This window comes from Anabrus simplex, chromosome 11 (assembly GCF_040414725.1).
Source record: "Anabrus simplex isolate iqAnaSimp1 chromosome 11, ASM4041472v1, whole genome shotgun sequence".
Classification (NCBI taxonomy): domain Eukaryota; kingdom Metazoa; phylum Arthropoda; class Insecta; order Orthoptera; family Tettigoniidae; genus Anabrus; species Anabrus simplex.
The window spans coordinates 66126233-66149290 of record NC_090275.1 but is presented as its reverse complement, the minus strand read 5'-3'; the positions used below and the strand labels follow the sequence as shown (position 1 = coordinate 66149290).

Sequence of the window (23058 nt, the reverse complement as noted above, 5' to 3'; positions counted from 1 at the left end):
ATATCTTTTCTTCCATTCACAGGGTTCAACCTTTTTTGATTCTGTTTATTTCACATTAAAAGATTATTCGAATTCCCCACTTGGAGCTCATGATAACAGATTGCCAACACACGATAATAACGAAGACAACGTGAGGAAGCTGCTTATGCTCGCGCCGGTTCAGGCAACATTTTTATCTATCTTCACAACATTCGTTTTTCAACTAACCCATCATGTGATTTCTACGTAGCTTACTACGTTTTAATCTGTGAAATGAGATCATAGCTCGTAAATCCATACCAGCCCACTCTTATTGGAAAAACTGTTCCTAATCATAAGCATTCAAATGCCACCGTGTGAAGATTGTCATTATCTCGAAAATTATATGAACGATCATTCATAGCAACTCACTGCAACATTTCCATTTCACTCACCTCGTATGTTACCACTTGTTTTTAATAGACACAATATAGTCTTACTGACCGGTTTTAAACTGTTAAAATTTGTTTTTAATCAATGTAATAATAGACCTTACGCAATATTTTACATTATATGAACCAGGTACAGGGCCTGACCTATCTTTGGTTTAAGTCCTTTTCTAGCTGATGATGCTTACTAAGTATAAGTGACACATGTCCTAGTTCTAACATCTGTTTAATGGTTATACCCTAAATATAAGGATTGTTATGTATTGGAAAGGTGGTTTAATTAATGTTGTAACTTTTATATTCTGAAATCCAATACGGTTTATAATGAATTCATAACTTGCCAGGGAATGTCGGAATCGATTAGTAATACCTGTCGCCTGCTGTTCTCTGAAAGAAATTCAAAACGAAAGAGAATAACACGTTTTTGTAATATGTAAATGATGTGGCTGATAGCAGTTGTTAACTTGTTAGAAATGAAGACTAAGTAAAGGATCGTTTAATTTTAATTTTATACTGTATACTAAAATTAAGTAAGAATGTGACACACCTCAAGATATGGTAAAGTAAATCACTGATTTCAGAGGATAGTTCATATTTTCTCATGGCTAGTTAAATTTTGGAAAGGCTATTACCATGTAAATTTGTAGTGAGGAGGTTATAATTTCTCTACATGCGCTTGAAATATGTTTTCATGAAACATATATGGTTAGGTTAGGTGACTCTGAAAAAGAAAACAAACGTTTGCCATAGAGCCTACTGGAGTGATACCATTTTTTTTTTTTTTTTTTTCAGAAATAAATTAAACACAAACCTTCATGTGCACAAGTATGAAGCAGGCATTATATCTATTAGAAAGGAACAGACAAGTTATTTACAGAATTCATAACAGTGAAAAATTTCATTTTGAACAAGTTTTGAACATACTGATTGCCGTTTCATACGGATTTTAATGTGTATGGAGTTTTTCCCAACCTTTACGAAAAATCGAATATAACGACAATCCGCTATAGTGAGTAAATTTTTCGCCGTTATGAATTCTCGCTATAATGACTTCTACTGTAAATAACTTGTCTGTTCCTTTCTAATAGTCATAATGCCTGCAAGGCAATCATGACTTTTTCATATTTACAATCAAATACTAAAGCAAATATGTGTGGTCAATGCAAAATTATCATCCCGACACATCTTACCTGTGCATAGTGTTCAGCATTGGCACTTAAAACATTCTTCACTCGACCAGCCTCCTTCAGCAGCTTAGCCATTGCCCTAGGATTCTTGAACACATCATTGGGAGTCTTCTTCATTTCATTGAACTTCTTTGCCAGGTAGTCCCTTAGTCGTAACTGGACCTCCAGCCCACCGAGTGTACGATCATACCTGCCAAAACAAAACATTTAGCTTCCAAAGACAGCAATCCTTTTATATTTGTGCAAATGATCTCTAATCTATACTGTTTTAAATAGCATCGATGATGATAATTATTGTTGTTTAAAAGGGCCTAACATCTAGGCCATTGGCCCCTAATTGTATGAGGTGCAATAAAATGAAACTTAAAACTTCAAAATATACCCACTGACTAGAATCTAAAACGAATGATTGTGAAACAAAAAAACAATCAGTGGATCCTAAATAGCATCAACAATATAGTAGAGTCACAGGCAATGTCAACATTTTGATATTTCCAAATCATGTATATGCGACTCTGGCAAACGCAACCTACACAGACAAGATCATCTCTTGAAAGGCACTCTCCCTGGTACACATGAACAGTAGAATGGAGACAATGGTATTGTGGAACCACTGTTTTCATTTTCCATATGTGTACAGTAAGCAGTATTTCTTCTTGTGTAATAGCACAAAACTAAATAGACATGAGTATATCTTATTAATAAATGCTTCTTGCCAAATTACAAAAGGCACATTTCTACAAAAAGTTAAAACATTCATTACTGATGATTACCCACTGATTTACCATGTGATAGCGGTAACTGCCAAAACAAACTCTTCATTCATACAAAATTATCTTTGAAAATACAATGGTCCGTTTTTGACTAACAAATTACAGTGATCACTGTAGAAGTAGATTTTTGACTTGCGTGAAGTTCTGTTAAACAATGACACTAAGACAAAACAGCAAACGTATAGCCTTATTCCTAGCTAATAGTGCATTCCTCAACTCGGACATATGTTCACTAAGGCAGGAATAGCAGAGAAGGAAAATTTCATGTTAAAACTACCACAAATCCCCACACTCAAAGTGGTGAGCAAGTTTTTCTTTGCTCACAGAGGAATACATCGACTACTGTATATATTCAGTATGTAAATAACCACAATTACTAAGGAGGCTATTATATTAGAGGCTTGATGAGGTAAGTGCACAATATGAAGCTGATTAATTTGAAAAGCAAATATAACTTCACTAGGGATGGAGAATCTACTAAGATTGATAACAGAACCCAATTATGAAGATGACTGTGACTGCTTTGTTTCTCCACGCCTGTCTACTGTCCTATTTTTACTGCTTCTCCTGTCCATACTGGTATGTCACTGAATTCTAACCTTTTCCTATCTCTTTATAAAGGACTGGGTATGTCAATGTTAATCCTACCGTCCATCTCGCCCTTCTGTCTGACGCATTATGAACACAGGTAAGGTTCCACACAATCATTCTCTCCAAGATATTGAAAGTCTCACAAATTTTATAACCCACATCGTTGAAAAGGTCCACAGAGGACCACTTATCACTATGCAGTAGTTTCTTCCATAAGAATTCCTAAAATTGGTGTAGGAAGACTGACAAAATTAGTTAACATGAAACAAGTGTCTTATTCTGATAAACATGGTAAATAGCAAATTTGTTCATAAGGCAGCAAGCTTTGTTGTAATAATGATTTCAGAAAGAAAGTGCTAAATTACCAACAGAAAGATGGCCAAATTAATACCGAAATTAATTTAGCTCTCATTGATTTTGCAGAAGTTTAAAATACATTTCTGAAATTTTATTCAGAGTTGAATTACCACATCAGCTAATTTCCAAATTTTCTAATCTATATAACTGTAAATAAATTATTGTTAAAACAGATGAACTTTCCACACTGGACAACTTACATCTGGGAGCACATGAAAAACAAGGTTGCTTCAACATTAATTTTATTACCTATATGAACCACATTCAATAGTGGAGACAAAAAATTTATCTTGCTGGCATTGTCCTAAAATGGAACATTCAACAGGATATATTACAGTTAGCAGATAACCAAGTTGCGTTGTTTCTTTTTTCTTTTAAGAATTTGCTTTACGCTGCACCGAAACACACAGGTCTTATGGCGACGATGGGAAAGGACTAGGAGCGGGAAGGAAGCGGCCGTGACCTTAAGGTACAGCCTCAGCATTTGCCTGGTATGAAAATGGGAAACTACGGAAAACCATCTTCAGGACTTTCGACAGTGGGATTCAAACCAACTATCTCCTGAATGCAAGCTGACAAAACCAAACTGTTATTGCTGAAACTGAGTGACCTGCAGTGTGCAGTAAATAATCTAGAAAAAAACACTAAAAAATTTGGTATGAAAATAACATTGGATTCAACAGTAAGGACTGAAAATTATCTCAATACTCTAGAGGCCACGCAAGCCAATTACATGGAAATACTGCTTCTCCAGGCTCAAGCACAAGATACAATTTAAAATACCTGCTCGCAATTTTTAAGGGTTTTGTTACAGCTACATGTTTTTGGTACCATGCAGTAACAAATACTGTCAGGAGATGGCACTTAAGATTAGTTTTCATTATACTGTATTTTTCAAAAATCAAGAATGCAGTACAGAAAAGTGAAAGACTTGTCTATGATTGTACCAGTAAAGATGACATGAAAAGGATAAGAGAAAATGAAATAGTAGGAACAGTTAATGCAGAAGGTGACTTTCATATGACTGATCATGAAACAGATGTACAGTAAAATCTTGCTTGCTTGTTGTTTAAAGGGGACTAACACCGAAGGTCATCGGCCCCAGTAAAATCTTGTTAGTGCGTTCTTCATTAACACGTTTTCCTGCTTAGCACATCGTAAATTCTTGTTGTATTATATCTATATATTTAAAAAAATCTCTTATCGGCCATGAATTTTCGCGGTTACCACTTAGTACAATCACTTTTTTTCCTAGAATCGAAAATGTTATTTGTCATCCCTTGTGAAACAAAACGTGGTTTCAGACTTGGGGGAGAGCAATCTTCACAGTTGCATGGTTATGGGAAAAGGCCTCGAATTCCTGAACTTCACAGATTAAGTTGCACCTTCGGGGAGCAAGCCATTTGCCTCAGGAATGTTCAGTTTTGCTCACTGGTTAGCAGTGAGATTGCTGAATAACACAGTGAGCCTATTTGTGCTTGTATTTCGCATTCCGTTCAGAAGTCAGAAATTTATTGTCTTGAGTGGTACAGTGAAGTGTAGCGAATATTTGTCACGTAATACAGTACCCTAAATCTGGATTAGGAACATAATTGTGTGAAATTGACTAGCGTAGTGCATATTTGCTTGTGGTAGCCCAGTTATGGATACGGAAAAGTTGTGAAATTCCTTACTAACGAAGACAAAATTAAAATCCGTCAGAAAGCAGACAGGCGTCCCCATTTTAAAATGCACAGAGGTCGCAAATGTCGAACTCGCACCTTTGAGTTTCGATTATCACTCGTGTTGGTCGAAGCTTATTTAAATCGGCAGTCAGTCAAAGTCATTCCTGCTGGTTGCATATGGTCGAGTGTAACCTCTAATTCACTGTCCAAGACTGTGATTAGAAAATAATGTTTAATAACCCACTGCTCTGAAATAAAAGGGGTTTGTTTTAGAAAGACTGATCTGCAATGTTACTTTGATATTTTTAGTGGGCCATGTGTGCATGTTTCCATATTATTTTACTGTTTGGTGTTTTTCACACTTTTCAATGCACTTATTTTATATGCTCCAGCGGAAAAGGTTTCGGTATTTGTTCTCTCATGTTTATCACGCATTTTCATACTTTTTCCTGTCATCTTTAGAAATGGTAGATATAGTTTTCACTGTAGCCAACCTGCCAATACACAATGTAAAATGCCCTCATCTTATGTAGTGTTTCCATATACCTGTTGCATAGTTTTTATTCATATATTCAGTAGTATGTTTTCTCGCTTAACACCTTTTTTGTTGTTCCCTGCAGAAATGTCTTAAAGTTTTACTGTATTGGGAGACACTACTGGCATTTCTGAAGGTCACATGCGATCGTAAGGTGGTAAAATACTTTGACGGACACTTCCGTCCTGGTGCACGGAACATTTATAAGTTCCTTATCGCGGTTAGCTGGTCAGAGAGATTTATTGTTTGTTTTGCAGCCTACCCAACAGAATTCAGATGATACCTGAAGCTGTTTTCTCTACGTAAATAGTAACTCTGAGCTGCAATACGGAAAATAAAAAACACCTCAGTCTGCCGCTAGTTGTAAATCATGGCGGCGTCCAAGCAGGGCATGGATGAGGTTATTCGCAACTGGCTTGAAAATAGTGATGTTGAAAGCGGAAACAGTTTTCTGGAGAGTGAAAATGTGTCTTCTTCAACTGACAGTGATGAAAGTGATTCCAACTTCAGTTCCGAGGTGATAGTGCCAATCGAAACTATGGGACAAAACCAGAATACAACAAGAGCGGGTGAGAACTCTAGTAAGGATACTTGGAATTGGGATCTTGTTGACAATAAGCCTGTTTCTGCAACATACAAACCAGTTTCTGAAATTCATTCTATAGTGAGAAGGAAGTTGGGGAATAATTCAAAAGAAATGGATGTAGTGAATGAATTTTTAACCCCACAGTTCTGGGAACACGTTAAAAAGGAAACCAATGCCTCTCTACATTTCTTGCTAATTTATCTGCTTCCCTTGAAACCAATAATACTTACGAACAAAAAAATTGGTTTCCTGTTACTATAGATTAGCTAAAAGCTCACTTTGCTCTGTGTGTTCTTATGTCACAGACAAAAAACCCTGCAATGCAAGATAACTGGTCGAAATGTAGAGTAATAGAAACTCCCATATTTAGTGAAACCATGCCATTCAAACTCTTCGTTTCTATAACAAATTCTTGCATTTTAGTATGGACTCCTCCAAATCAAAGCATGACAAAGGTTAGACCTGTTACAGATTTACTTTTGGACAGATTGAAGTACATATATACTCCAGGAGAAAATATTTCCATTGATGAATGAATGATGAAATTCAAAGGTAGACTGTCGTTTCTTCAATATAATCCATCCAAGAAAGCAAGATTCGGTATCAAGGAGTACAAAGTTTGCTCTTCAGAGAACGGCTATTGCTGGAATTTCAAAATATATACTGGGAAGGATTATGAGGGAGGATCTACATACAATGATTTATTAGTGAGAGGCTTATTAGTGACATGTGTAAGGATCTTCTGGGTGTCTGGAGAACTTTGTACATGCATAACTGGTACAATTCACTGTCTTTGTACAAAATTCTCCTGGAACAAAACACACATGCTATTGGCACGTTTAGGGCAAACGGGAAACATATGCCTCCTAAGTTCAAGGAAACACAGCTGAAGAAGGGTGAACTTACTTTCGCTTCAGTGAACAAAATCCTAGCCGTAAAATAGATTGACAAAAAGCCTGTACACTTTTTGTCAACTCAGCACGACAGACCAGAATTTGTTACAGTCCAATCAAAACAGGAAGAAGAAGCTGAAACCCAACCTGGCGGTCGATTATAATGGTGGAATGGGTGTGGTTGACTCATGATAAGCGACTGGTGTCTTTCCCGCTCATAAGAAAGTACGTGAAAGGCTATAAAAAGATGTACTTCTACCTCCTTGATTTGGCATTATTGAATTCCTTTCTCATTTAGAAAATTCTAAACCCAACAATGAAGAATGAACACTTCACAGCATTCCACATCAGTGTTGCAGAACAGTACCTAAAAGGTGCTCAAATACCGCAGTACCCCAGCAGAGGCCGTCCCATTGAGACTTCAGAGCAACATTCTGGGCACTTCCCATCCAAAATTGCCCCTACAGATAAGAAATTAGTGCCATCCAAGCGATGCAAGGTGTGTTACGCGCAGGATCTATGGAAGGAAACCTCTTTTCAATGCATCAAATGCATGGCTGCCCTCCATGTTGATACCTGTTTCTTGGTGTATCATTAAAAAAAAGACATCTCCAAACCATAAAAACATGATAAAACTTGAAAAATGTTAGTGTGTGTGTTCAAGTTTCCTTATGTGATTAGTCAAATTTATGTTAAAGTGACTGAAAAATAAATGGTATGTAAGAGAATATTTCCTTTCACAAGTAATGGTAGGCAAAAGGGTAAATATATGTAGCCTGTCACTTTCAGTTTCTATATCCCCTGGTATGTGCTAGAACGAATTTTATACTTTCATTGACTTGTCTCAGTCTCTCATCCACAGCTTTTACACTACGAAAGTGATGCAAGTGCGATAAACAGATTTAACTTGAAAACAATATTCTCTCGCCCATGGGTTCTAATGCAAATGTCGAGCTCAAATTATTATTTTATGATTATTATTATTATTATTATTATTATTATTATTATTATTTATGTAGTCAAATGATCGTATTGTGTGTGAGGCTGTCATGACGTGCTGTACATAAATATTTATATGAGTTCAGTTAATGTAAATACCTGTTAATATTATAATTTATTCTTACCTGTGTGTGTGTATATATATATCTCATTTGTAATCCATAATTGTGAAACACACTTCCAGAATGGTAATAGGTGACGAGAACGACGGAGAATATTCTGTACATTATAATCTATGTAATAGGCCCTCTAGAATTTTCACCAAGATATATTTTGTAATGTAGCTTTCTAGAAGCCTGGCCAGGCACATATATATAGGGAGTGATCTTGACGGTGACTGCGAGTTATTGGTCAGGGAGTTAGTGGTTAGAGAGTTATTGGTTGTAACGAGTTGTTGTTTAGTAGAGTTATGGTGTAGCAAGGTTATACTTGTGACCACGTGTTATGACATGCTTTCAGGCAGTCAACTGTTTCAACCAAAGAGAATGGGTTTCAACTGTATGTTAAGGCTGCAATCTCCATGTTCAGCGATAGCATTATTTTTTTTTAAATGGCGGCTTTGTGATGCAAGTGTTTTGTTTGTGACAGCAGTGTTTAAGGTTATGTGTGTGTTAATTTGTAAATATGTGTGAATAAAATAATTGTACCAACTGACAGCATCTCGTGTGCATCTTTGTGGATACTTTAAAGTGACAAGGGCATGAGCGAAGCAATTAATACCATTCCTTATGCAGCCAGTCCCTATACCGAATGGTGTGAAAACATTGCTCATACAGTCAGTTGGCCAATAGGCTTGGCAGAATGATGTGTCATAGCAATGTCTGGCTTGGCAAGGAAAGCAACAAGAAACTCCCTCCCTCCACATTTCCCTAGTATGCCTCTTCAGTAATGCCTAGGCCATATACGACAGCTGGACTGTTGACAGAGCAGTTGAGAACCCAACCAGCCTTCGGGTTCAATACTTAACATACTTTCATAACCTGTATTCAATGTTAACAGAGCAACAAAAAGGTTGAATTTACTTTTTTTTTTTTTTTTTTTTTTGTTTATATCGTCATAAAGAACACTGCAATACTTGATGATGCTACTGGCTTTATGTCGCACCGACACAGATAAGTCTTATGTCGACAATGGGATAGGAAAGGCTAGGAGTTGGAAGGAAGCAGCCGTGTCCTTAAGGTACAGATCCAGCATTTGCCTGGTGTGAAAATGGGAAACCGCGGAAAACAATCTTCAGGCCTGCCGACAATGGGATTTGAACCCACTATCTCCCAGATGCAAGCTCACAGCCGCGTGCGCCCAACCGTACGGCCAACTCGCCCGGTACTGCAATACTTGTACACAATTCAGAATATTTGAATGCTGTAGGTAACAAATTTAGAAGACAGCACCTTTCAGGTGTTTTACCAGTTAAGATCCCTTGAGTAGTTACAGAGGAGGAAGTTTTTGAAAACCCCAAACTGCCTGGTTTCTGTGGACAAGAATAAAATTTGGGCTTGGCTCTGAGTGTGTTGATGACAAATGACATCAGGGCTGCTAACATCTGTGGTACTGTCCCGATTTCATACTCATTTTACATTTTTTGGAACTCACTGGCACAATACCAATCAATTAATGAACACTGCACATAATTTGCTGATTCAATTTTTGGCAAGACAGAAAGATAAAACTTTTGAAATACTCACCCAACTCCAAGAATAGCCACCTGTGGATTTGTTTCAGTAAAACCTTTCTCCTTAGTCTTCACCATCTGGTAACTAACAACAGTGGCCGTCGTATGGGAAGCTCCCATGTCATAAAACATGATGTACTGAGCACTCTCGTTGAAGTCCTTACGACGGAAGATTCCATAATTTAGAGCAACTGAAAAAATGAAAGGGCGACTTCAGAATTTATTCACTTTTATTTTTTCCAGCTTTTCTCAATCGGTGCGGTTGGAGAACACTGCTGAGTTTTAGTCTCTCAGCTGTAAATTTAAAACAGACTGCACTTCCTGGCAGAATTATCGCTGTTGAAAACTCCACAAGAAGGCACCAGGATTCGAATACAGGGCACCACTATTGGAAACAGAAGAGAGGGAGATCCAAGCAAACGTGGTGAAGATTTATTCACATGGAAGCGATGGAAGAAGGAAAGACCTGGAGTGAGGTAAAGAGGCTGCCTATTAACACAACTGGATGGAGAGGCTATGTTAATGCCTTAAGTTCCATGAGGAACATCAGGAATTACTGTATTTTCTCGCATAATTAACGCACTTTTGTGATGAAAAATACAGGCGAAAATTTCGGATTTTGAATTATTCAAGGAATTTAATTTGCAGTTATTTGGCGTAAAATTTCGGCATGAGATATTTTCTGAAAAGTCAAATAGGGTACATCAGTTAAGTTAGACACGTGGCTTTGAAGTACCAACACTGGAAAATATTCTTCCTGTTACGAGCTGACAATACAGCCTGAAGTGAAATGAACATGAACTAATAAAAGTACAATGTAAGGTGCAAGCTTTCTGGGATCGGCTGTTACAGCAAGCACTGCAGTAGATCATTGTTACTCGCTTCCAGTAGCACGTACGATAAAACTCTATGTCCCTTTATCATCTATTGTTAGACTTTGTGGCATATGGAATGCAGTGGATGCAGTATTACTCTAATACTTGCTCGCTGTGAACCAACAAACAATTTTGAGATCACAGAATGTCCCGTACCCAAAACACTCGTAAAATATGTTTGTACCAGACTGGAATAGAGTGTCACTCGTCACTTCTGGGCTGACTCTCTCACTGAACTAGTGCAGTGGGATTTCCTGCTGGCTAATAACAGCACGTTGCCCTGTATTTGGAATGCCCGCTTTTGCAATAGGAAGGCTGCAACTTAGTTGATATCTGTATTTTGAAACATCCGGAGCTGCGTGATGGATGTTCGAAGAAGTGGGTGCATCAAATACGTGAACATTTCTTTTTCTCGACTTTGGACCCAAAAATGTAGGGATGCATAAATTATGCAAGGGCATTTATTATGTGAGAAAATTAATAAAATAATTTACTAAATTAGGAACCAAGTTCACAACTGTCATTCAGAATTTCTACCAATATATTTCAAGTAAAATTTTTTGAGTCACATCAGTAGGTTTGGCAAATTATTGCAATTAAACAAGTCAACAGAATAAGGGCCAAAGACCATTGAGGAGACTTTTTAATGCAAGATAAAAATGTGGATAGAAATGGGAAACTCTTAATTCTTTAAAATAAAGAAACTCCTGAATAACAATGATGAAAATGAGATATTTAGATTGAATGAAATCTGGGAAGGTTCTGAGAAATATTAACGAAAAACAAATTTTAACAAAAAGAACTGAAATGAAATGGCGTATGGCTTTTAGTGCCGGGAGTGTCCGAGGACAAGTTTGGCTCGCCAGATGCAGGCCTTTTGATGTGACTCCTGTAGGCTTCCTGCGTGTCGTGATGAGGATGAAATGATGATGAAGACGACACGTACACCCAGCCCCTGTGCCAGTGAAATTAACCAATTAAGGTTAAAATTCCCGACCCTGCCAGGAATCGAACCCGGGAGCCCTGTGACTAAAGGCCAGCACGCTAACCATTTAGCCATGGAGCTGGACACAAAAAGAACTGTTGAACATTAAGAGAAGAAAGTTTATATACTGCAATCATACCGCTAGCAGGTATCAATGAGATTTTTTTTTTTTTCGTGTATAAGAAAAAAGTTTGCTATGGGATGAAATGTATGGCTTTTAGTGCCGGGATATCCCAGGACGGGTTCGGCTCACCAGGTGCAGGTCTTTCTATTTGACGCCTGTAGGCAACCTGCGCGTCGTGATGAGGATGAAATGATGATGAAGACAACACATACACCCAGCCCCCGGGCCATTGGAATTAACCAATTAAGGTTAAAATCCCCGACCCGGCCGGGAATCGAACCTGGGACCCTGTGAACCGAAGGCCAGTATGCTGACCGTTCAGCCAATGAGTCGGACAAGGGTATATTAATAGCAAACTTTCACTCCAAAAAAAGGTGGGTTTGAATCCAACCATTGGCAGGCCTAAAGATGGTTTTCTGTGGTTTCCTCTTTTGCATCAGGCAAATAACAGGCTTGTACCTCTAAAGACAGAGTCATTACCCTTTCAGTCCTTATCTTTTTCCCATACCACAACGGTACTGAAAACCCGTATGTGTTGGGGCAACATTAAATTGAGCACTGGAATCAAGTGTAGAATGAAGAAAAATTTGTCTTTCCCCTTTCTGATGTGGTCTAACTACTTCATGTAAAGGACATGGGACATTTAATCATTAGCCCACTCAATGTTTAACAGTTCCAGCTATTAACATAAAGAAATAAATGAACTGTATTGAAGCCACTATATATATATTTATTTAATAATAAAGCCAAGCTTTCAGCCAAATAGCATTGGCCTTCATCAGGGCATATGAAGTTTTGCCTCCGACAGACAGTGAGCAAAGAAATTCTCCGAAGGAACGTTGAAGTCATGCCCATACTATCCACGGCCTATCCCACTAACTGGACTCTAGGATTGTGGCGCTGTGCTGTGGTGGTTGGGAGGGAAGTTACTGATTCACCGCCCTCTGACGACAGTTTGAGTGCGTCCCGCTGTGCCATGGTGGTGTTATGGAATATCATATGGTTGTTCATATGCCGGCATGACAAAAAGGCTTGTTAGCACCAGGGTGAAAGAGCACATCAAGTCTGTAAAGAATGTCGCTCTTTCATCGTCCATGGAGAACGCTATAAGCCAATCTGCCATAGCAGAACATTTCTACTGTACGGACCATGAAATCCTCTTTGACCAGGCGAAGGTCATCGCGCCTGTAAAAGACTTCCATGCTCGTCTTGTGAGGGAAGCCATAGAGATAGAGCTGCACCCAAATAACAACAGTGGAGACGGCTTCAAGTTATCAAATACATGGAGACCTGTACTGCATAAATACATGCATAACACTACCATGGCACAGCGGGACGCACTCAAATTGTCGACAGAGGGTGGTGAATCAGTAACTTTCCTCCCAACCACCACAGCACAGCGCCACGATCCTCGAGTCCAGTTAGTGGGATAGGCCGTGGATAGTATGGGCATGACTTCCACGTTCCTTCGGAGAATTTCTTTGCTCACTGTCGGAGGCAAAACTTCATATGCCCTGATGAAGGCCAATGCTATTTGGCTGAAAGTTTGGCTTTATTATCAAATATATATAGTGGCTTTAATCCAGTTCATTTATTTCTTTATGTTAATACAATGAGCCACGAAACCTACGTTCATTAATTAGTTCCAGCTATTACCTTTTATAAAAATGGGAAACCACAGAAAACCATCTTCAGGGCTGTCAACTGTGGGGGTTTGAGCCCAACATCTCCCGAAAGCAAGCTTACAAGGAGACTCACGCATGAGTCATCTGGGATTTGGTTCATTTTAAGAGCATGGTCAGAAGTTATAGGTCAAATATAAAGATGTAAATATTCCCCCCCACCACCATTTCCAAGAAATATTGATTTATTAAAATTTTTCTTTTTCTTTAAATAGATTTAAATTTACACATGTGTGTTAGTGTATGATTAGTGCTGGTGGGAGCACTTTGGTCTCTCATCCTAGTGACCTGGACTCAAGTCCCACCACTGACATTTTTTTCCTAATCACATTGATGTCTGTTACTTTATCCTTTTTATCACATTCTCTTTGTAATCAACAAAATAAAGTTAGTTTGTTTTTGTTTTTTGAAAGAGATAATACAAATTTATTTACGCACACTATTTTTTAACGTGAATCAGGTGTGTTTTTCTCAAAACAATTTGAAACAATTGTGTAGTTGTCTGGCTTCGGCTTTCATGAAATGTACACAGTGTTGAGTAAGTTTCAGTTTTGCCAGTTTTTATGATAAGTACCACTCGAGTTCGTGTGAGCAGCCGTAATTATGTACTATAGGCTAATTACAACTTTCATATCAACGAACACATGAATGTCATACATTGAGTTTATTGGTAACAATGTCCTCATGCAATAAATTAATAATAAATGTCAAAACATTAATCATCCTAAAAAAATTAAAAAGAATGATTACACATGCGTAGTGTCACCATGTTAGAGCTACATGACTTGTACCACGTAACTAACTCGCTCTGTCCACACGTTAAGTACTGGCATTTAAAATCTGAAGAAAGGAGTTGGAGTCAGCAAAGATACACATCTATGCTGATGATATGAATGGGCCTTAATTACAAAACCAACTGCAAAAGGCATTCAATCTGTACTGAGGAAAACGAACACAAACGAAAATAAATATGTGCAGGTTATCTTTGAGAAGAGCAGACATGTATAACACGACATAATCCTAGTAAGGAAACAACTATTTGAAATAAAAATAGAATTCAAGTACTTGAGTGCGACACTCCAGACTACAGGAAAATCCTTCAGAATGCACAAAAATAAAATAAAAAATAAAAAAAATAAAAAAATAAAAATTGAACAGCGGCAGTTATCAAGCCCATCTTTAAAATTAACGCGCTGTCCAGACTTTCCTTTCTAACAGCCTTATTGCTTTTCAACGCCAAAATAGTGTTAAACCTCAGTATAAGGATAAAGACAACCTCTGTACTTTTTTAAAAGTTGCCAATGGTGTATCCAAATTGATTTACAAGCTTCTGAAGGGAACATTATTGAATTAAGATTGACTAATAAATTTTCACCTATCACCTGCTGGGCAAGAAAATACCTGGCTGGATTTCTTATTCAACAAAGGTCATGGTAAATCAACTGGACAATGTTAATCAAAATCTTGCAACATTTTGTAAACTCTGGCAGTGTATGACTATCACTATGAACTCTGCAAAATGAAAGTACACCATGAAATTGACCCAGAATGCACGTATGAACTTCATGTCATTTTCTGCAGAAGATACAACATTATCACGAGTAGAAAACTGGGAATACCTACAATCCAGTACAGTGAAGTTTAAAACCATTCGCACAGTACCACAGTTTGTGAAAGTTTCATTATTAATCTGAGATTTTCAAAATAATAATAATCATAATCATTTGAATGAATATTAAGTTCTAGTGAAATTCACAATTTGCTGTATTTAGTGTTTTCAACTAGGCTTCAACTAACTATTTTGCTTTTTAGGAGTAGTGTGATCTGCAATATGTTGCAATTTTTCTTGGCCCTAGTGCAAAATATACATGCAAAATGGCATGCATGTCGAAAAAACGTATGAAGCGTTTCAATATTCCTGTTGAATAGTTTTTATTTGCTTATTTAAATAGTATTTTTTCACGCGTAACATGTTCTCTTATCGTGTCCCCTGCAGAAATGTTAAGATTTCTAAAACATTCTAGAGTGATGAATGCCATACCAGCAGTGTAGTCATTTATAAGCTGCAACACCTTGATGCCAGCAAGTTCAGCTGCCTGTAGCAATGCCCGCCGTTCCGCCTGATTAAAGTATCCTGGTACAGTGAGGACAGCTTCGGTAACTGGCTGCTGAGCATATTCCTGAGCAAACTCTTGAGCTTTGGCTAGGAGCATGGCTAACAAGTGTTCTGGACTGAACTGAGTCTCGCTGAAATAGAACATAAAATAGATATTAGCGGGAATTACTGACAAGAAACAAATGCTTTTGTACCACACCTTATAATGTAACATCTGCTGACAAATCCAGAGAACTAACATAGTGAATGAACTCTTACTAGTCTACTGGGGACCAGACCCTTGAAATGGCTAGTTAATTGTTGATAAACTTAACCACAATAAGTGAAAGCTAGAATAATCGTCTCCCAGTATTATCAGCAAACGCACTTAGGCCATCTACCTCTCTCGCCCCTTAAAAGCCACCCCACACGTGAGACATTGGAACAGCCTTTTACCATTATGAATATCAATATGTCCCGAAGAAAAAAGACTGCTTAAACGCACTCCCACAAATAGAACACCCAAAGGGCCTACCCCCCGCTATGTGTAACGCTACGCGACCCAAGAAAGGATTTAACCTAAAGGAGCTCCAAAGGAGTTTTTTACGAGGTCCCATAAATGGAACGGAAGTCGATTGCCACTATGACTGCTAGTGAGTACCTGACAATGACTATCTGACTGTGTACATTATTAACTATTGAATTTAATTACCTATGTAACCTAATCATTGTGTATTATTGTATGTATGGCCATTGGCTGCAATAAATTATTAAATAATAAGTATTTGTATTTGTTCCTGTACTGACTTGTCTAAAGCTATTGAGATCTACTTAACACATTGGAGACGCCGCTCGTAGAAACTACAGGCACACTAATTCATTGCTGCTGATGGAGCTAGGAGAATCTACGGGCATGATTTCACTGTAGCTAAAAAATTGTATTTGCCGTTTCAGCGAGCTGTGGCTTCAGTAAGATACTGCTGAATGCTTCTATAAGCATAAAATATACTAGTTATGAGCATAAGTCGAGAGCTCTTCTTTCAAAACATTGATAACACAGCAACGTTCCTACATAACCTACGGCTGCGTCATCGTTGACTCTCAGCTGTGAAATGGGCGGGAAAGTACGTACGGTACATGCGGTCAGGAAGAGTGTGTGTTCGAGAGACAGGCTTGTTTGCGTAATTCTTGTGAATATTTAGCATGTCTGATTCAAGTGTACGAAATTTCGACAACGAATCCATAATGGATGTTCTTATGGAAGACACGTTTTCTGAAAATGAGAATAAGGATAACAATTACACACTAAGTAAACATGATGATTCTGGCGCTTCAGGTTAGTAAATGTAGAAAATGAGCTCATTTCAAACTGGTGTGAAGTGTAACGTAGTTTTACATCGCTTCCTTGAGGTGGGTTCTGTAATACTATTTTATACCGCTTCCTAAAAATGTGGGTGTTTCCCGTGTACCTGCAGCAACTCGATGCAACACAGTCGTCAAACAAAGAACAGTGGGAATGCAAATTCCTTGTTGTAAACCAGAATACCAGTGTCAATTGACTAATTAGGTTAGAATCTGCATTAGTGTGTTTCAGTAGATGTGCCCACAAAGCCAAATTTCGAAATATTAACCGAACTGGCATCCATAGCTGCGTCAAATTTTTTTCCGTTTGTAAAACATGTTATTTTCATAAATTTATATTTTAAAATTGCTGCACTATTATAATTAAAGCTCATTTTTGTGTAGAAGAAAGTGTGATCTTTCTATGCATTCCAAACATTGTTATAATCAAGGCTTGCCCTAGCATTGAAAAATGTTCACAAACCATTAAAAATCCCACGATTTCTGGAGGATAGCACATTCAAATATGGTCGTCTCCAATGTGTTAAATTGTATGTATTAGCAGTTTTAAATCATTTAACATCATCTAAATATTAAAATTTCACAATACCATATATCACTAATGATTGTTTATTCATTGATTTCCTCTTTCTTCCAGCCTGTGCTTGTATAGATCAGATTGGGTTGCTGTTGACCTCCGCATCTACTTAATTCCTGGCTATACTAGTATTCTCCATGAAGACATTTTACGGATTAACTTCACTCCATTTCCAGAAGCGTGAATAATAGAACATTTAACAGTCTTCACAAGTATAAAGTATTCTTCCAGCCAACCATAGTTGTGTTAAATACAGTTGGACCCTCACCTGTTACAACTAATTTCTTCCAAGATTGAAGCTATAAACATTTTAAACAAATCTTCATTGCATTTGCTGATTGTATTTTATCTCAAGTTTTTTATGTATCACTGTTTTTGTATATGATTACCTCTAGGCTAGATCAGAACATGTCCTATGTAGCTTTTTAGGCAGACCCTTTATCAAATGGCAAACATGTATTGAACAGGTGGACTTTATACAACAAAAAATGTTTTGAATTTCCCCTTAGATATTTAAAGGCAATAACGGAACCGGAATGAAGTTCATTACTTGTAATAAAGACAATCTTACCCAAATTTCACACTATTCAATGTTTCTGAACTCAATCTGACCCATGAATAGATGAGATATGAGAAAATATCATAGGACCAGTCATTTAGACAGCTAAAATGGCTTCAGACCTCTCCAATAACATCTGAAAATATATGAATTAAAGTTCATAATATAATAATGTTATTGGTTTTAAGTCACAAATAATTTTGTGGTTATCGGAGATGTTGAGGTACCAAAATTTTGTTCCACAGGTGTTATTTTAGGTGCCAGTAGATTTACAGACATGAAGCTGGCGTATATGAGCACTATCAAATATCACCGGACTGAGCCAGGATCGAACCTGCCATCTTTGAGTCAAAAAGCTAGCGCTCTACTGTCTAAACTACCCTGCCTGAAAATAGAAAATTCAACCAGTACAATATGATTTCTGGGGATGTACTAAAGGATATGGGTTAGGATATAGTACAATATACGATGTACGTATTTGATTACTGTTTACAGTAGAACGTTGATCATGCATCCCTCGCTTACTGTTCTGTGGATTATCAGTCGCTCCAAAAATTAATAGGTGTACTCTTGATGTCAAGATATGTTTACATTCTTTTTGGAGAAATTATACTTTTGACTTTCCAACACAGGAGTCCATGTTCATATCATAATGTACATACACAGAGACCAGCAATCAGCACTGAAGATACGTCTTCATACATGTCTTTTTTCTTTTTACTAATCTCGTGCTGTGTAGCATTATTTAACTTCTGATGTATGTGATACAGATATTGATTCCCAGAGGGTACCTGAAATACTTGTCCTGAATGAGCAGTGGCCTCCACTATACGCACTAGCCATGTGTCATGGTAGGTATGCTATTTACTAACTGATGAGCCCAAATTGACACATTGGGGCAAAATGCTGTTAACCAAGAATGAGTTGGCTGGAAAATTTATAATTTCCATTAACAGACCATTTATACTGAAATATGATTTATGTCATCGGTCATGAAAGAAAGGGAAGCTATTCACATAAAACCACATTTCTGTACCTGAGAACCAGACTATCTTAAGTCCATTTTTTGCCTTTTTGAGATAATCCGGCGTGTAGATGTTGAAAGAGCGCTTTACTGAGCCAGACTATGTTAAGTCTTGTAAAACAATAATTTTACGAATTAGCAGTGTCAATATAATCTTTAGTCCTGAGAATCCTGTGAGCCAACTTATCTTAAGTCCACTTACGATACTTTGGTTCTAAGCAAATCATAACTTGCGATAGCCTAAGTCCGTTTAAGATAGTTTGGCATTGAGATTTTGTGTTACCATTGTAGTTCAAGTCACATTATTGACAAGGATTTTGTTGACTTAGGCGGGAATATTACCACTGTTTTGCATGTTCTGCTCGGTTTCATTCATAAGGAGCAATGAGCCGTGGACGGATGTTGGTTGATCTTGCACTGCAGCTAAACCAGTGTCCAGGAGGTAAGAATAATGTTGATTAGTACAATATATTTCTATTTCTATGCTCTACAGATATCGAAAAATAATTTTTTGACGTTTTAGGAAAGAGTCTTCCTCTTTATGAGCCTCACAGTAATTAGCTTGTTAATCAATTTCTTTTCCAGGGTTTAATGACAATGACAATGAGCTTAAGGGAACAGAAACTGCCTTTCCTTCTATGAATCTACAAGTAGATAAAAAAAAGGAAGTAAGTATTAAGTTCACCGCACTTTATAATCATGAAAGGTTATACTGTATTTGTTTTCAAGAGCCAATGCAATGTGTTCAAGAACTGTTATTCATGCGTGTGCTTTTATCTGTTGGATAGTAGTTTAAAAATATTTTTGGTCCGCAGGCCCCTACTGTTACGAGACCCGATTTTGTGAAGAAGAAGAAGAAGAAGACGAAGATAGCGGAGACAAGGTGTACACTCAATTAGAATGTGTTAAAGTGAATTCGCATTGCACTGACGTAGGTTACAATGATCAAGTCTCCACGCCTATTTACCCGGCGCTTGTTGCTGAAGAGACTGAAATAAAATGCAGTGCCAATTTTCAAGGGCTTGTGGGTAGTTCGAGTAAGATATCACAGCCCCCACAAGAACATTCGTTGGAGAGTGACTCTAATGATACCCCATCCAGTGCCCTTTCTTCTGTTTGTGACGTCAAGCAAACAGAGAGCGGAACATTTTTGCTCCCCTCTTGTACAACTGGTGCTAGATTGGTTCCGTACTCAGATTCTGAAGATGAAGATTTTGAAAATAATAAGAATGGTTGTAGGAAAAGGAAAATAAATACTCTTTTGTGGAAGAAGAATGTGAGGAAAGTAAAGTTATTAGGTGGAGAAGAATGTGTCTCTTCAGCTGGTAAGTTAGTTGGTAAGCGTGTTCTTCGTTCTGAATGTAGAAACTGCAGAATGAAATGTTCAACAAAGGTAACTGAGGTTGAAAGACAGCAAATATTTAATGAATTTTGGAGCGCAGAGAAGAGTTGGGACCTTAAGAGACAGTACATTATTTCCCTTGTGGAGGAAAAGCCAGTTATAAGGCATAGGCCACGATGTCATGAGACAACGGCAAAGAACAGCAACATATATTTATCATTTAAACGTGTCAAACAATAAAATCCCCCTTTGTCAAGGAATGTTTTTAAATACACTGGGGATAAGTATTCAAATGGTGAAAACTGCCTTGAAAAAGGCCAGTGGATGTGGTATGATTGAAGTTGATGGAAGAGGTAAACACACGCCATCAAATAAAACCTCAGAAGAGCTTTGTCGTGACATTAGAGCACATATAGACAGATATCGAGTTTATGAGAGTCATTACAGCAGGGAACGAACGAAGAGGAAGTACATAGGAAGTGAACTGAATCTATCAAAAGTGTATTCTTTATACTGCCAAGAATGTACCAAGGAAGGAAAAATAGCAGCAAAAGAATGGTTGTTTCGAAAAATATTCAATGAAAAGAACAACATCGCTTTTAAGTTGCCAGATAACGATACGTGTGACAAGTGCGATGAATATAATATCCAGATAAACCAACAATCGTCCACACAACATGAGATATCTGAAATTATGGAAAGGAAGAAAGAGCACTTGGAAGAAGCCACCCGCCGCTACAGGATGAAAGCAAATGACAAGGAAACTTGCGGCGAAAATGAGAAAGTCGTAATGGTGGACCTACAAAAATGTTTACCGACACCATATCTAACAAATTCAGAGTTCTACTACCTCAGGAAGTTATGGACACTAAACTATACTCTATATGATTCCACACTAAGACAGTCCTATTGCATGATGTATGATGAAACCTATGGAGACCGTGGAGGAAATGAGATGGCTTCAACTTCTTGAAATGGGCAAATAATCATCTAATTGATGAAACACACATCCTCACTGTCTAGTCAGATAACTGCTCAGGTCAGAACAGAAATCATCAAATGATTATCATGTACTTCTGGCTTATTTCAAAATGGAAAAATTTACAAGTTATTAACCACAAGTACTTGTTGCGTGGGCACACCCACATGGAAGTGGATACTGTACACAGAATTATTGAAAGGAAGAAGAAAAGGATCGAGACACAAAACATCTTTACTTGTAATGATTGGATAAACTTAGTAGAAGAAAGTGGGGAAAAAATCAAAGTTGAAAGAATGTGTTTGGCAGATTTCAAAGATTTCTTGGGTTTTTCAAGCAAAGACAGCAACATGATTGTTCTGAGGAAGAAAAACACCCTGGGAGAAAACGCCGCACATATTTCTGAAATGGTTTGGATCCAGGTGAGAAAAGACAAACCATACACCTATCAGTACAAAACCTCGTTCCAGGATGAAATGTTCAAAGAAGTCGATTTGAGGAGGAATACCAGAAGTGCCAGGACATCTTTTCCACAAACTCTTCCTGTGATTAGAACTGTTAAGAAGTCAATTAGTAAAGAAAAGTATAAGGATTTGTGCACCATCTTAAAGTGGGTTCCAGAAGAATATCACTTGTACTTCAGGAATCTCAAGACTGAAGAATCCGTCAAAGGAGACTACCCTGACTCGGAATAAAAATTGCCTGGTTAGCAGTTTTGGCTCATGATCTATAAACTTTAACATAAGCGCAGTAGCGCTCAATGCTGTACTGAATTTTATTGATGTTTTCTTCCTTGTGATTTTTATATGTTTATAATAAAGTCAATTTGAAAGGAGTTAGTGCTATAATTTTATAGTTCAACACGTCTTTTTCCTATCCTAAGTCCTCTCCACATCCTGACAAACAGATATCTTAAGTCCACAAAAGTATTTAAAAAATGAGAACAAAAACCCGTCATCACAGTATGAAGTACAAGTGCTTATGATTATATAAATGTAAGATAAATGTTATTTCAGTCTTTTGTTACGACCTTGTAGGGAAATTTGCGAGTAAAATTTCGTTTTCTGGTTCTACTGTTAAACTTACCATTTGGACTTAAGATAGTCTAGTTCTCAGGTACAGATTTCACTGTCCATTCAATTCCAGACAAATAATGGAATGTAACCACTCAGAGTTCACGGCGCGTACAGTATATACAGGCCATTTCTACATCCAAAATGATGCTTACACCTTGTTTCAACAGTGTATAACATCTAAGTGTCTATCACTTGTCTCCATCTCTGTTAAGGTTAAATATTTTCACACCTATCTGTATTGTAAACATTTCACAATACACATGATTAGAAAACAACCTAGCAGTTTGTCATCAGCCCCCTGCTATTAATAGACACGTAGGCTACATCGTGCTGTGCAAGGCAAGGAAAGGTAAGGTAAGGTAAGAGTGACTGACAAGCCTTTTGCTTCGTAATACCCGAGAAATGCAAAGTTTGAAATCTACAGCAGAGTTTTAACCATTGAAAATAAAGTGAACATCACTGAAAGGTTAAAGAAAGGTGAACTAATCTCATATTTAGCACCAGAGTTCGGTGTTGGCATGACAATGCAGGACCTAATGAAGAATAAAGACAGGGTAACAGTTTGCGGCAAGTTCTGACAGTTTACAACATGGACACACTAAACGAAAGACATTTAAAGCATCGTCTTTACAAGAACTGGATACTATGGTATTCACATGGTATCGGCAAAAGCAAGACAAAGGTGTACCTATCAGTGGGCCTGTGACAAAATGC

The 23058-nt window shown here is 37.6% G+C and overlaps 1 protein-coding gene across 2 annotated transcripts in view; it reads right to left on the bottom strand.

Moving 5' to 3' along the window:
* Grp170 (Grp170 co-chaperone) overlaps positions 1-23058 on the bottom strand; it is a 189840-nt gene that overhangs the window by 131323 nt on the left and 35459 nt on the right. For both annotated transcript variants that reach the window (XM_067155379.2, XM_067155378.2), the window contains exons 4-6: positions 15372-15577; positions 9678-9855; positions 1598-1784 (exon numbers count right to left, since the gene is read on the bottom strand). In XM_067155379.2, the coding sequence (XP_067011480.2) occupies positions 1598-1784; positions 9678-9855; positions 15372-15577 (571 nt within the window). The remainder of the gene's footprint in view (positions 1-1597; positions 1785-9677; positions 9856-15371; positions 15578-23058) is intronic.